Source organism: Carica papaya, chromosome 7 (genome assembly GCF_054855325.1).
Source record: "Carica papaya isolate Zhongbai chromosome 7, ASM5485532v1, whole genome shotgun sequence".
In the NCBI taxonomy this organism is placed as follows: domain Eukaryota; kingdom Viridiplantae; phylum Streptophyta; class Magnoliopsida; order Brassicales; family Caricaceae; genus Carica; species Carica papaya.
Window position 1 is genome coordinate 24,318,939 of NC_142315.1, and position 15,293 is coordinate 24,334,231.

At 35.5% G+C, this 15,293-nt stretch overlaps 2 protein-coding genes across 7 annotated transcripts; both read left to right on the forward strand.

Annotated features, from left to right (window-relative positions):
• Positions 1-5,000: 5,000 nt before the first annotated feature.
• On the forward strand, positions 5,001-8,598 carry SD2-5 (S-domain-2 5). Its single transcript, XM_022031303.2, has one exon. It carries the CDS (start codon positions 5,982-5,984, stop codon positions 8,439-8,441), a length of 2,460 nt encoding a protein of 819 aa, XP_021886995.2. The 5' UTR covers positions 5,001-5,981; the 3' UTR covers positions 8,442-8,598.
• Positions 8,599-8,996: 398 nt separating this feature from the next.
• Positions 8,997-14,666, forward strand: APX6 (ascorbate peroxidase 6). Of its 6 annotated transcripts, none has more exons than XM_088207168.1 (13): positions 8,998-9,222; positions 9,414-9,519; positions 9,879-10,006; positions 10,373-10,443; positions 10,653-10,695; positions 10,786-10,882; positions 11,122-11,205; positions 11,389-11,510; positions 11,899-11,965; positions 12,596-12,768; positions 13,002-13,143; positions 13,245-13,299; positions 13,512-14,666. In XM_088207168.1, the coding sequence occupies exons 1-10, from the start codon at positions 9,045-9,047 to the stop codon at positions 12,696-12,698; spliced, it is 999 nt and encodes a 332-aa protein (XP_088063294.1). In that variant the 5' UTR covers positions 8,998-9,044; the 3' UTR covers positions 12,699-12,768; positions 13,002-13,143; positions 13,245-13,299; positions 13,512-14,666. The 6 variants fall into 6 exon arrangements, with proteins under 6 accessions (XP_088063296.1, XP_088063294.1, XP_088063295.1 ...); XM_088207169.1 differs by having other exon boundaries at positions 13,002-13,133; XM_088207164.1 differs by having other exon boundaries at positions 13,002-13,299.
• Positions 14,667-15,293: the final 627 nt, after the last annotated feature.

Sequence of the window (15,293 nt, forward strand, 5' to 3'; positions counted from 1 at the left end):
GGAGAAAATTGGTTTGTGTGAGTGGCGACTAGTGAAATCAAATCTAAAATGGAGAAGCTCAGATGTGCGGTGGCTCACACAAAGAAAATCAATTTGCTCAAAGAGGAGGGTCGGATAAGAGAAATCGAAGGCGGATCCACGACGTCCGACCCCATCTATGCACAAAACTAGAGCTGAAGAGGGAGAACGCATGCCAGAGAAGATGAACCAGTGTGGTGGCACTTGGTTCACGTAAAGCCCAATTTGTGGCATTCTCGGGGTGTTTTCAGCGTGTTTTCACCATATCCGTATCGGATTCGACAAGTTGCATAGTTTTATGTATTTTTTTTTGGTTTTTTGGTAGCAATGAGCAGCGGCTGATGGCGGCGCATGACATCTCTGGTGGTCGTGCGTGTGACAGCACGTGGCGGCACGTACTGTGTTCCAGTGGTTGCGTTCGGTAGTTTTCTGTGCAGTGGTGACTTCCTGTAAGTGTTTTTTTCTTTCTGACAGTGTTTTTTTTTTCTCTATTTAGTTTTTGGTGCACAGTATAGGAATTCGAGATGACATCTACAAAGTATAAAATAGAAAAGTTTGATGGTTGTACGAGTTTTAGTTTGTGAAAGATTAGAATGAGATCGTCCCTGGTATTACAAGGTTTATGGGGGGCAATTGAAGAAAGATATCTTAAGGGTATGAGAGAGTCGAAAAAGCTGAGCATGTAGAATAAAGCCTTATGTGCGATTTTTATAGTGTCAATGACAATGTTTTGTGAGAGATTGCTAAAAAAATTTTAGCTTCAGCTGCGTAAAAGAAACTGAAAGAATCATACTCTATAAAATTGCTGACGAACCGTTTTTATCTGAAGAAAATGTTTTACAATTTCAGAGTGAGTGAAGGTACGCCCATTAAACAACACCTTGACGAGTTTAATTCGTTAATTATGGAACTGAATAACATAAATATTAAGATTAAAAATGAGGATTAAATATTGTTTGTTCTATGTTCATTACCATCTTATTATGAGACTTTTGTTGATACTCTACTATATAGGAAAACTAGTATTTTACTAGATAATGTTAGCAACGCACTAAAATCGAAAAAGTTATAAAAGAACTTTACTGAGTATAGAATAGAAGGGAAAAGTTTGGTAAGTAGGGGAAGGACATAGAGAAGGGGCAAATCAAAATCTAGAGGTAAAAATAAAAATTAATTTGAATGTGGAGAGAAGGGTTACTTTATGAGAGATTGTCATACACTGAAGAGAGGAAGAGAACAGGAGAGTTCTACTAATATAGTCGACAAAGATAATTCTGATGATAGTGCTAGCAACAATATTTGGATAGTTCTATATGTGAATTTAGATCATAGAAAGAACTTCTGGATTCTTGATTCAGGTGCTATATTCCACAATTGTATCCACATAAGCATTGGTTTGCTACTTACAAGCAGATGAGTGGTATCATGTATATGAAAAATAATAGTTAGTTATCTGTAACTGGGATTGGTAATATCAGATTAAGAATGTTTAATAGTATCATCAGAACAATTGAGTGTTGGCAAATTCATTAGATAAAGAAGAATCTGATTTCTCTCTCTATATTGGCGACTCAAGATTACAAATATCATGCAAAGAATGGTACTCTTAAAGTGTGCAAAGGCTCCGAGGTACTCATGAAAGACAGTTCAGAATCTAAATTATATATTTTTTAGGAAAACATAGTTTCAGGGGAAGTTATTGTAGCATCAACGAGCAGTAATCAGAATTAGTTGTGACATTTATATTTGGGTCAGATGAGTGAAAAGGGGTAATCTGTTTTGAGCAAATAGAGTTTGTTGAATGGGTCTAAAGAAGGAGCTTTAGATTTCTATGAATACTGTGTATTTAGCAAGCAGACCAGAGTGAAATTCAACAAAAAGACAGTGCACAAGGCTAGAGGTAAGTTGGATTATGTTCATTCTGACTTATGGGGTCCATATAGAGTTTCCTCCAATAGTAGTATAAGGTATTTTATAACATTGATTGATGATTACTCTAGGAAGTTATGAGTGCATTTTTTGATATCTAAAGAATAGGCATTTTCAATATTTGTTAAATAGAAGACCATGATTGAAAAGCAGATAGAGAGGGAGATTAAGTGTATTAAGATTAACAATGGGTTGGAATTTTGTAATCGTGAGTTTGATTATTTCTGCAGTACAGAAGGTAGAGTAAGACACCGCACTTGTGTTGGGACACCATACATAATGGTATTGCAGAACGCATGAATAGGATGTTTTGTGATAAGGCACAAAACATGTTGTCTCATTCAGATGTGAGACAGAAATTTTGAGCTGAAATTGTAAATACTGCTAGTTTCTTAGTTAATAGATCTCCATCCACAACTATTGAGAGTAATACTCCTTTTAAGATATGGTCTGGGTCACATGATGATTACTTTTAGTTTAGAGTGTTTGGTTGTCCTACTTATGCTTATGTTAGGGATGGTAAGCTTGAGCCGAAGGCAAAGAAGTGCATATTTCTGGGGTATGCATTTGGAGTAAAAGACTACAGGTTGTGGTGTAGTTATCCCAAGTCTTTAGAGTTGATTATTAACAAAGATGTGACATTCAATGAGTCTGATTCACTAGACAGTCAGAAAGGGAAGACAATAGTAGAATCAGATCACAGTGTCAGAGAACAAGCAGAGTTAAAAGTTCAGTCCAATAGTCTAAGGAATGAAGTGCATGATCTTAATCAAGAAGGTGATAGTGCACCTGATCAATAACAACTATATAGTATTGCAACATATAGGAAGAGAAGATAGATTAGACGACCACAGAGTTATGAGAATCTGGTTGCATATAACTTGTCAGTTGTAGGACCAGTTGATTCGCAGGAACCAGGGAGTTCAAATGCTGATTAGATGATTAGTGTTGTGTGTGAAGAACTTGATGGCAGATGTTACTTTGTTCAGGGATCAGATAGCAAGTTCAGGTGTGACTTAAACTTGGCTGGAGTATGTGATACTCAATGTCGCACCAGTGGGGGCATGTTGGCAAAACGGTGCAACAAGATGGTTGGTTGCTTTGATGATATAGGAAATTCAAGTCAAGGGGAAGATTTATTGATGTGTCTTGATTTTTGACGATATTTATCTATATTTTGAGGATAATTTATTTGGATTTTCTTTGTATCTATCTTAAAAAATATTTCATGTATATCTTATAGAATTTTTATTTGTGAAAAATTTTCTTAGTTTTTCTATAAATAGATTTGCTAACCTATTAGTGATGTACTATTATATTACATAGTGAAATTCTTTATTGTCGATCTTGCTCGTGGATGTAGGTACAATGTCAAATCACGTAAAATTTTTGTATTCTTTTCTTTCTGCTTTTACTTTAGTGTGATTGTGCATGTTTTAAAGATTATTTTTTTCCAACAGATAATTATATAAAAAAAATTGACTGAGTAATCTCTAATAAAGAGAAACATTTGGCAATAACTCATATTACTCTAAAGATAAAGTTATTTTAAGATTTATAGGCATTAAAACTAACCAGTCTATTCAAGCAATTATAAAATGTAGTCTATTTAAAAAAAAAAGACTAATACTTTTAGAGAAATGAACAATCCCCTAGCTTAAAAGATATTTTATTTTATCACGAACTTTCAATTTGAAAATAAAAAAAACAAAAGATTTTACTATTTTGATTTGATCAATTAATCGTCGGATAATGACAATATTATTAATATATACCAAAAGCATTGCAAAACAACATTTAGATCCTTTAGCAAATAAGGAATAATTAACTTTTAGATCTAATAAAACCAAAACTAAGTGTTTGAAAAAATTTAAAGTTTCCGTGACAAAGACACCTACCTTAATCCATAAATGAATTACTTAGTTTACATACCAACAGATACCAAAAACCAACTCCTCCACTTTATGATAACTAGAAATCTATTAAAATAAATCATTTGATAAAATATTATTAACATTTAATTAACCGAGATGCTAATTTTTAAATATTATTAACGATAATAAAACTTTTACGACAACACTATGAGCAATCGGAGAAAAAGTTTTAAAGAAATCAATATTTTTTTTTTTTGAGTATAATATTTTATCGCTAGACGAATATTGTACTATTTAATACTATCATTTGAATTATATTTAATTTTATACCCGCACACCTAATAATAATACTAAGTTAAGTTAACAAAGTTTACTTAACTAACTTAATAATGAATCCTAACCTTGTATAAATTAATAAAAAGTGAGTTATAATGAATTTAAATAAATCAATTAAAAAGTGGTAAAAAAGATCTAATTATCAATTATACACATCTCATCTGGTGTAAAATTCACTAGAATGAAAATGCAGATTAAATTTATTATTTTTTAATTCACAGGTGTGCATTTAAGTTAAAATTTAATTTACAGACATTAGTACTATTTTAAATAACAAAATAAAAAATATATATTTCCCAAAATTAAAAGAAATGAAAAATTAATTGAACTTAAGATTACAATTCAGTGTATTTTTCCAACATAAAAAATAATTAATTATAAAATTTAACACAACCACGTTGAACATATATATATATATATAAATATGTAATATTATATAATATTATTAATTGTCAAATCAAATAATAATGGACATGGACATGGTTGGTTCGTTCCCGTTCATTCATGACGAGATAAGACGCCAGCAGTATTAATCTGTTGACGTAAGTTTGCTGACGTGGTAGTTAAGGTAAAAATGCCAACTATGGAAGGGTATTATGGGAATTTCATTAACATAGAAAGTGGGACCCATCGATTTCAAGTTGGCAACCCCGACACGGCGGGTATGACTTAGTTGCAGGGGAACCTTGACTCATATCTCACTTCCGTCCAACTTCCCATTAAATTACCATAAAATTCATTAATTTTCTCGTCCATTACCAAACAAATTAATTACATTTAATTTAATTAATAAAAAAATAACATAATTTACTGAGAGAAAAGTAGAAAACCAGTGGGTGTTTGGATCTGTCAACTAAAGATGGAATTCGTATTTTGACGGTTGCTGATTCATATTTGAAATTCAACAGAGAGCAGAGAGAGTAGGGGGAGACTTTTGAACGATACAAACCCAACTCACATCTTCCTCTCTCTCTCTCTCTCTCTCTCTCTCTTTCCAGTCCACACTCGTGATGGAAGCAGAAAACAGAAAATAGGAAACAGCCAGATGAATCATCTTCTCTATTTGCCTCTTGTTTTTTCTGCAAACTTACCGAGTTGAGTTGAGGTGAGGTGCTAGCTTAGTTTTTTCTTTCACATCCTATCTTCTTCAACTGCCTTTTTTTTTTTCTAATCCGATGTGAACTTCTCAAGATTATCGGTGTCTCTGCAACTTTTTTTCTCACTATAATGGCGAAATGAAGCTTGCTCATCAATTTTCGTTGACAATTCAGTCGCTTCTTCATTTTCTAGTCTTGGTTTCTAGTTGGGTCTTTCCGTTCTTCCGATTTCCTGGGTAAATGTAGAGCACCCACTAGTTGGAAATCATCGATTATGTCCTTTGATGGGCTCTTTTCATATTTTTTATGTGAATTTTCTTCTCTGGGTCATAGAACTATGTCAAATTTCAGCCTTGGTTTTTCCTCGTCTCATTGACTTTTCAAGTGTGGATCATCATTATATTCGATTTGTTGTGGGGATGTTTTTTTTTTCTTTTCTTCTGCATTCCATCAAAGATGATGCCTTTTGTATCTGTCAAGCTCGCGCATTCATTAGGTAGATCCTGTTTTTCTGTAACCCTCGTATTATTCCACATATTTGGTGGGTTTAGGGACAAAAAGTGGGATTACTGCTTACATGGCCGCTAAATTTTTCTTTAAAAGCAGTTTTGTTGTGTTTTGAAAAACACCATTTAATTTTTTAGATTTCTAGAGGAATTTTGTTTGGGAATTCTTCTTGTCCTTGTGGGTTTGTTTAGATTTTCATAAGCTTCATTGAATTTAGGTCATGGGGGCTTGGAGATTCAAACATCTCATGGGGTTTATATTACTTTTTCTTCCACTATTTTCTGAAACATGTACGGCTAGTATTCGAAGTACTGGACAGATTTATCCTGTGTATCAAGGGTCTCAGATGAATTGGATAGATAACAATGGCTTGTTTCTTGTATCCAACAACTCGAATTTTGCTTTCGGATTCATCAAAACCCAAGATGTCACATTGTTTCTACTGGGAGTTGTTCATCTGCCTACTTCAAAAGTAATATGGACTGCAAATCGAGGTTCCCCCGTTTCGAATTCAGATGACTTTGTGTTTGATCAAACTGGGAATGTGTTTTTACAGAAGGGTTCAGATGTGGTTTGGACATTGAATACTGGTGGCAAAGGAGTTTCTGCCATTGAATTGCAAGATTCAGGAAATCTTGCTTTGATTGGAAATGACAGTAATATTAATCTGGTGTGGCAGAGTTTTAGCCATCCGACTGATACACTTATATCGAACCAGGAGTTCGTGGAAGGAATGAAACTCACAAGCAACATCGGCTCAAATAACTTGAGCTATGTTCTTGAAATCAAGTCCAATGATATGGTTCTTTCTGCAGGTCACCCAACCCTTCAACCTTATTGGTCTATGGGGAAGGAGACTCGGAAAATTATCAACAAGAATGGTGGAGGTGTGACTTCAGCATCTATTAATGCAAACTCGTGGAGGTTGTATGACCAGAACAAAGTCTTGCTGTGGCAATTTACAATCTCTGAAGACACTGATGCCAATGCTACCTGGATTGCAGTTCTAGGAAGTGATGGGTTTATCTCTTTCTTAAACCTTGATAATGGAGGGTCTGGTGATCCATCATCGAAAACAATTCCTGATGATCCATGTGATACACCGCAGCCTTGTGATTCGTATTATGTTTGTTCTGGTAACAACAAGTGCACTTGCCCTTCAAGCCTTAGCTCATTTTCTAACTGTAAACCTGGGATTGTCTCTCCCTGTGATCACTCGAAAGACTCTGCTGAGCTTGTTGATGCTGGAGATGGGCTTGGATATTTCGCACTTGGGTTTGCACAGCCTTCTTCAAAAACTGATTTGAATGGTTGCGTAGACTCTTGCCATGGAAACTGCTCATGCCGTGCTTTGTTTTTCCAGAACAATACTGGGAATTGTTTCCTGTTTGATTGGGTTGGAAGCTTCCAAAGCTCTGGTCAGGGTGCTGGCTTTGTTTCGTATATCAAGGTCTTGAATGGAGGCAGTGGCTCAACTGCTGGAGGAGATGGAGGTAGCAAAAGACACTTCCCATATGTTGTGATTATTGCTGTTTCAACAGTAATTATTATTGCGGGTCTACTTTTTCTGGCATTTCAATATTATAAGAAGAAGAAAAGATTGCCAGAATCTCCTCACGAGACCTCAGAAGAGGATAATTTCCTGGAAAGTTTATCCGGGATGCCAGTTCGTTTCAGCTATAGAGATCTTCAAACAGCAACAAGTAACTTCACTGTGAAGCTTGGACAAGGAGGGTTTGGTTCAGTTTACCGTGGATCACTTCCTGATGGAACTCAACTGGCAGTGAAGAAGCTTGAAGGAATCGGTCAGGGGAAGAAAGAATTCCGAGCTGAAGTTAGCATCATCGGCAGCATCCACCATCACCATTTGGTCAGGCTCAAGGGTTTCTGTGCTGAAGGAACTCATCGGCTTCTTGCTTATGAATACCTGGCAAATGGGTCTCTGGATAAATGGATCTTCAGGAGAGACAGAGAAGATTTCCTGTTGGATTGGAACACAAGGTACAATATAGCAGTGGGAACAGCAAAAGGACTAGCTTATCTCCATGAAGACTGCGATGCAAAGATTGTTCACTGTGACATAAAACCCGAAAACGTGCTTCTTGATGGAAACTTCCTTGCCAAAGTCTCAGATTTCGGCTTGGCCAAGCTAATGACACGAGAGCAAAGCCATGTTTTCACCACCCTGAGAGGAACAAGAGGGTACCTCGCCCCAGAATGGATCACAAACTATGCAATATCTGAAAAGAGCGATGTCTATAGCTATGGAATGGTTTTGTTAGAGATCATTGGTGGAAGAAAGAATTATGATCCAAGTGAATCTTCGGAGAAATCTCATTTCCCATCATATGCTTTTAAGATGCTGGAAGAGGGAAAACTGAGAGATTTGCTCGATTCAAAGCTGAGGATCGATGAAAAAGAGGACACAGTTTATACTGCTATAAAAGTTGCATTGTGGTGTATACAGGAAGATATGCATCTCCGTCCATCAATGACGAAAGTAGTCCAAATGCTCGAAGGTCTCTGCAATGTCCCTGACCCTCCGACATCTTCTCCACTGGGTGCTCGCCTTTATTCCAGCTTCTTCAAGTCGATCAGTGAAGAAGGAACGTCATCGGGACCATCGGACTGCAACAGTGATGCTTATCTTTCAGCTGTGAGGCTTTCAGGCCCCAGATAACAGTTGCTTATAGGAGGTTGTGGGATCTACTTACACTGTATTCCTTCATTGCTATATGTACATGTTTTATACATCTCGTTTCTTTGTATATTTTGTTAGATTACTCAAAATTTTGTAACACTGGACCCATGAATGAACTAGAAGCTTTTTTTGATCATGATGAAGATGGAATGAACTGTATATCTGCGATATATACATACGAAAAACAAACACATTCACTTAAAGCAGTAATTCATTTATATTCTATCTAATTTAATTTAATTTTTTAATTAAAACAGTAATTTTCATGTATTTTTAATCCGCTAATTAACTTTTCTTTTTAAATTGAAATTTTTTTTGTTAGGTCCAGACTTGTTAGCGTAGATAATATGAAAAGTTTGAGGTTAATCAATCCAAAATCAGCTAATTAGAAATTGGAGTCGAGAGTCAGAAAATCTAGCGTTGACTAATCTCAAAGGCAACCAATCAAATCCTTACCTTTCCCAACTTCAATGGACCGGACCACACAGGATTGCGTCTATCATTACCTTCCAGTTCACCCGCCAATTATAAAGCCTCTTCGCAGCGGGAGGAGCAGCAGCAACTCTCGACCGTCCGTTGAAGATGACTTTGAGTATTTTCAAACCCTCACCACTATGCTCTTTACGAACCTCTCCCACTTTCCAAATCAATTTTAATTCCGATTCTCCCGCCAAACCTCTGAGGTCATCTTCCCCAACTGTCAAATATGGCGCCAGACTCCTTCACGCCTGTGCTCTCCCCAGCCCCGACGATCAATCAGGTTAAAATACTTGTTCGTCGTTTAATTTTTTTCCAGTCTCGACTGTGTCTCCCGAGAAATTCACGGGAATTTTGAGACTATGAAAACTGTCCCACTAAAAAGTATTTGTCTTTATGTATAAACCAAAACCTTCTTCCCTTGAAATTGCCCGATGTGTTTGGTTTGTTTCTTATTCCATTTATTTGCTTTAGGTACAGGGAAAAATCAATTCTGTGTTTCCAATAGGAGGAAAGTGCTATTAGGATCCACACTGCCATTTCTTATTCCTTTGGAGCGGTTTGGAGTTCAGGCGGCTGAGTGAGTATAGCAAATCTCTCTCTCTCTCTCTCTTATTACTATTATTTCCATTTCTTCTGAAGTATGAGGTGTGGAATTTACATATAATTATACTAATTGCATGGTAACGTAATCCCAATTGGACTAAACCCAAGCATCAACGGGTTTCAGATTATCTTTAGGCGTTGCTACAGGTTTTATCAATGACTAGACGACTGTTTTTGCTTATCGAACATTTATGTTTGGATGATAATGCATCAGGGCACTGGCTAGGAGATGTATAAACTATTGCATTGGGTTCAAATGTCTGTGGGTTATCTATCATTGTGATGCCTGCCTTATATCATATTCAATTTGCCTTGTTACCATTGAAATTGAAGGTCGGGTACAGCAACATATTCATTGATAAAGGAAGAGGTAAGGAAGCTATTGACCAAAAGCAAGGCTGCTGGTGTGCTTCGGCTTGTTTTTCATGATGCGGGCACCTTTGAAATGGATGAGAATTCAGGTATTTGTTCGTGGAATGATCATTGAGGTATTAGATCTAAATGGCATTGATTTCTAAATGAAACATGGATCTAGTTTTTATACTCCTCCGCATAAAAGCATATGATAGCTGCTTCTTAGGACATTGAGACAGTTTATAGTCAGTGTACCACTGCTTCCAATTTTGATATTTTATTTCCTTGTGCCAGCGAAAGCTTGATAGTAGTTGGATTAATATTCTTATTGGTTGTTGGGTGACATTCAAAACTTCTTTCATTTCATTAAGTAAATATCAATTTTTTCTTTTGGTTTCCTATCTTCTAAGTTCATTAGTAATATGGGGTTTCCCTTGTTCATGTGAATTTATTACATGCTTATGTAACTGCAGGGGGTATGAATGGTTCTATACTCTACGAACTTGATAGACCTGAAAATTCAGGTTTGAAGAAATCTATAAAGGCATGGGCACTTTCTCTCTTGCTTTCCTGTATGGTTGAAATGTATGTGCATCCTATTTTTCTATCCGTAAATACATACTATATATGCTGCATGGCTTTTGCTTTTCCATACCTCCTATAGATTTCCGAACTCCTTAATACATATACAAAACTGGATAAATCTCGTAGAATCTCCTAACAGCTAACTCCTAGTGGTACATTGTTATCTAGATTCTAAACAAAGCAAAGACTGAAGTAGATGCAGTACAACCAGGTAATTGTCTTTTGAATGGCCAGTAAACTAGATATTTTTATTATTGGAACTACAGCACCATGCTAATATTCCAGGCTCTCCCATTATTAGTGTCCTGGGCAGACGTGATTGCTGTGGCTGGAGCTGAAGCTGTGTTAGTTTGTGGTGGACCAACAATCCCAGTTCTTATAGGCAGATTAGATTCGATGTAAGAAGAGAGGTTTTTGCATCACATATTGACATGGCACTTGATTTCAACTGCGTTGGCCATCTGAATAGATTTTTTCAAATTAATTCCCTTGTTTGTACTTTCCAATGAGTTAGTTAGAAATTTGCCAAGCAGAAGAGACTTGCTTCCACACAGATATAATGTAGAGAGCAGAACAAGTGTAAGCTTCATCTACTTATTCTAAGCTCATGTCATGAATAATGATTACTTATTTACAGGAAACCTGATCCTGAAGGAAAACTTCCCGAAGAGTCTCTTGATGCTTCAGGCTTGAAACAATGCTTCCAGAGAAAAGGCATAACGTGAGTTTACATACTCACATTGAGAGTGGATACTGTAACTAGACTTTCATAAACTTTTGTAGTTGTGGAGAGTCCTTGTGGATTGTAAATATATTAGAAAGCTGCTCAATTTATTGGCTATGTGTGTAACTTTGGCATATCTTACTAGAACTAAGTTTCTTTTTCCCTCTCCCTCTCTTTTAGGACACAAGAACTTGTTGCGCTTTCTGGAGCCCACACTCTTGGCAGTAAAGGCTTTGGAAATCCACTTGTTTTTGACAACTCTTACTATAAAATTCTTCTTGAGAAGCCATGGACGTCTTCAGGTGAAGTACATGACATAGTTCTCATAATTTTACAGCACAACTTAGTTCCTCATTGTGGTTGTCATTGATTATCAATTTCTGACAATGGTCAGCCTTCTGTTGTAGCCTTCCAGATAGCATAGACGATCATTCACTTTAGCAACAAATGAAAGGGTTTGATTGCCTAAGACTGTGAAAGGAAACTTCTCTCTCATTTCCTACCCAAGGAAATAAAACAAAATAAAAGAAAAAAAAAGTTTTTCACAGAGTTAGTTGGTCTCAAATTGTTAAGTTCTTAACAAATGCTAAGCCTTTCATTGCTTTTTTAGCATTAATTGCCATGTTGTTTACATTTTACCGATCCACTTGCTCATCTTGTTTCATCTGTGATTCTTTTCTTCACATGCAGCTGGCATGGCAAGTATGATTGGACTTCCTTCAGATCGAGCACTTGTTGAGGATGACGAATGCTTAAGGTTTTCCATCTTCTATTATTTTCTTTATGCTGCCTTCTTATGGCTTAGGATACTCTGTTTTATTTTGTTATGGCTCTTGGTGGACAAACCTTGAACTGCACTCTACTTAGATGATATGATACTTCAAAAAGGCAAGTGGGTTTAGAGTTAAGAGTTTATGTTTAACTAGGATTCTTGTGAACTCGAAAGCTTCTGTTATACTCAAGTCAACAATCAAGCATTTGGAGATATTTGTGACTTACTTTCTTGAACCCCTGACAGTGAACGCATGCTTCATTATGCACTTTCTAGCTAAATCAAATTTGATTGTGGAGTTTGATATAATTCTTCAAATAGTCAGCATGAAATCTGTCCTCAATCCACAGTTTCAATAAGTTATGATTTTTGAAGTTGTAAGTCTGGGATCTACAGAATCATCTCCTAGAATTCTGTAGTTTGTCTACAGGTAGACTAAGGAACTTGTTACTAGTATTTCATAATCATTAAACAGACAGAATTTTCTGGAAATTAAATGTATATATAATGTGTCAACATCAATTTATTGAAATTTCTCAACTCATTTCTTATTTCTCTCATCCAACTTATGATTATTCTAATTGTGTAACTGATGGGAACTTATGTTGGGCACAGATGGATAAGAGATTATGCTGAGAATCAGAATATGTTCTTTGAAGACTTCAAGAATGCCTATATCAAACTTGTGAATTCTGGCGCAAAGTGGAAAAGCTTGTGATTCATGGAAGCAGTATTAAGTTTATACTATTTTAGTGAGCTTAAGGCATTTACTTATTGACACAACAAAGGTAAGAAGTACCTCATTGCAATAAACAAGATAGGCTTTTGTAGATGGTGAATCAGGAATACATAGGAAATATTGATGGCTTACTAGAAAGCAGAAAAAAAGCACAAACGCAGAGATATAGCATGCTACGTTTTGCATCATAGAGAATTGAAACCTTCTTCATCTCATCTTAGGCCAAGAAGCTATTCTTATTATCGCAGTATAATGATTAAAACTGCCTCTTACTTTTTGTAGGTTTCTTTTGCTGCATCAAATCAGGATTGAACCAAAAAGGTGGCAGATCAAAGTGTTGATGGGATACTGAGCTGTCACTGGTTTCAGTGGTTTAGGAAGTTCCCTTTGAAGAAGATAGACTGGGAATTAAAGGTCACATGGTGTGAGTTATTTGTATTTCCTTTATGTGCTTGGCCATTATGGCCTCGTTATGATAGGATTTTCTTGGGGTTTACGAAGAAAAATTTCCGTTTGCTGCTGTAGAGGAGGAAAAATAAAGCAGCAACAGTCTGGCTCCAAGCTGATTGGAGGGAGCTAAGTTCTGTTTTCTTTGTTATGCTGTAATATGATAGCATGTCGTTTAAGAGGGACCAGGAATCTACAAGACTTGTCTGCTCTGTTATAATAACGATCAAGACTTAAATTTGAAATCTTATTATTATATGTTTTGCTATAGTTTATACTAATCAGATTGCAATTAGCGTATTTGAATGCTTTCAAATTTTGATCCCTCTTTCTTTTTTAATACAGGATTCTTTCTTGACATTGATCTCTATAGGGAAGCCGGGAACTTCTGTGATGGTTGTTAAATGGAAGGAACGTTTTGATTCTTCCTCTTAATTATGTTATTTGGCAGCTTCAACTTTAAAGTTATTGTGCTATTTGCCGTCCAAGCAAGAAAGGAGGTCAGTTCTTCAGTCACAACATTTTTTATTGATAAGATTTACATTTTATTAAATTAGATTATGAGGTAGAATCCCTATTTTTTGTTGAGGTGCCTTCTAATTCTGTCAGGTCGGTGCAAAAGTTAGGAATTATGAATTTACTTTTTGAGGTCTCATGATTTCATGCCGTTTAAGCTCAAAACCAAAAACCTGTTAATAGCATTGGGGAAAGTATATAACTTAGCCGCTAGTAGTAAAAGATAAAATTTGGAAATCTACAAGCCTGGATCATATAGAAATATTGCTGGTGAAAAGCAATTGCAACATTGAGGACCCTCCTATTTATTTGCAATTATAAAGCTACTGAACCAATAAGATTTAGTTTAGTGGTTAGTTCCTCTCCCCTTTAATGGAAGGGTGAGGGTTTCAAAAGCGACGAGTCACGTAGGGCAAAGCAAATATATATATATGTAACCATCAATAAACATCCAAAAATACTACATGCTACATAATTTATGCTGTTTTTTCCATTGTGGATTTTGTTTTTAACCTCTTTTAACTTTGTGGGTCAAGCATGTTTTTCTTTTTGAAGATTCTACCGCTATATCTTGGAAGAGCATAATTTTAATTATTTTATGATAATCAAGAATTATATGTGTGATAATCATGTATATTTTGCAGTATTTCAATCAGATTAGTATATAAAATTAGTGAATTACTATGAAATGTTGCGGTGATGTTTATTTAACAGTACGAACTTATCTATATGCATGTACAAGTTTGAATAAATGGGATGTATACATACGGTATATATGTGTTTGTATATAAGGTGACTGATGAAGTGATGGCTCCAAGGACAATGACTGCTTGAAGCTTTCGTTAGCATTTCAAACATCATTTGCTAAGCATTTGATGTCACATTTTGGAGGATTATCATTTTTTTGATGATATTTTTTGGAAGATTATCATTATCCCTTGTGGGCTTATATCCTTTTTAAACTAATATTTTTTGCATTTATAACCTCATGAATGCACATCTGAAATCCCATCTCTTATTTTTTTTTTCAAAAAAAAATTAAAATAAAATATCCTGCTTACATATATATATATATATATATATATATTCTTTTTTGTTTATATCATGTGGGTCAAACTAGAAAAATATAAATAATTAGGGAGGAGCCGAAATGAGCCAAAAAGAAGTTTTGGGCCACAAAATTTTGCACCTGGGTATTTGGGTCCATCCCTTGTATATCAGGCAATTTATTTCTCTTTTCTCTCTTGAGAGAGACAATTCCCTAGCAAATTATATTCCACTCTTGTGTCCCCTTCAATCTTCTTCCAGTTTCGGATAACTCACAATTTTTTTTTTATTATTTCAAAAAATAATTTAACTGAAATTCCAATCAAAATGAATATAATAATTTCTGATAGAATCATTTAGTTTCTAGTCTAATTTATATTTTTTAAAAAAAAAAAAAAATTGGAATCTAATTCTTTAAATTGTTTTCAAAAGCTCCAAGCAAGGCACGTGCCTTGGGTTGACACGAGTGAGCCATAGAATGTCTTTGAAACCGAAGGACAAAAAGGGAACGTGCATTTATCTCTAGGGTTGCAACTTGTGGCCATTTAGCTTTTGGTTGTTTCT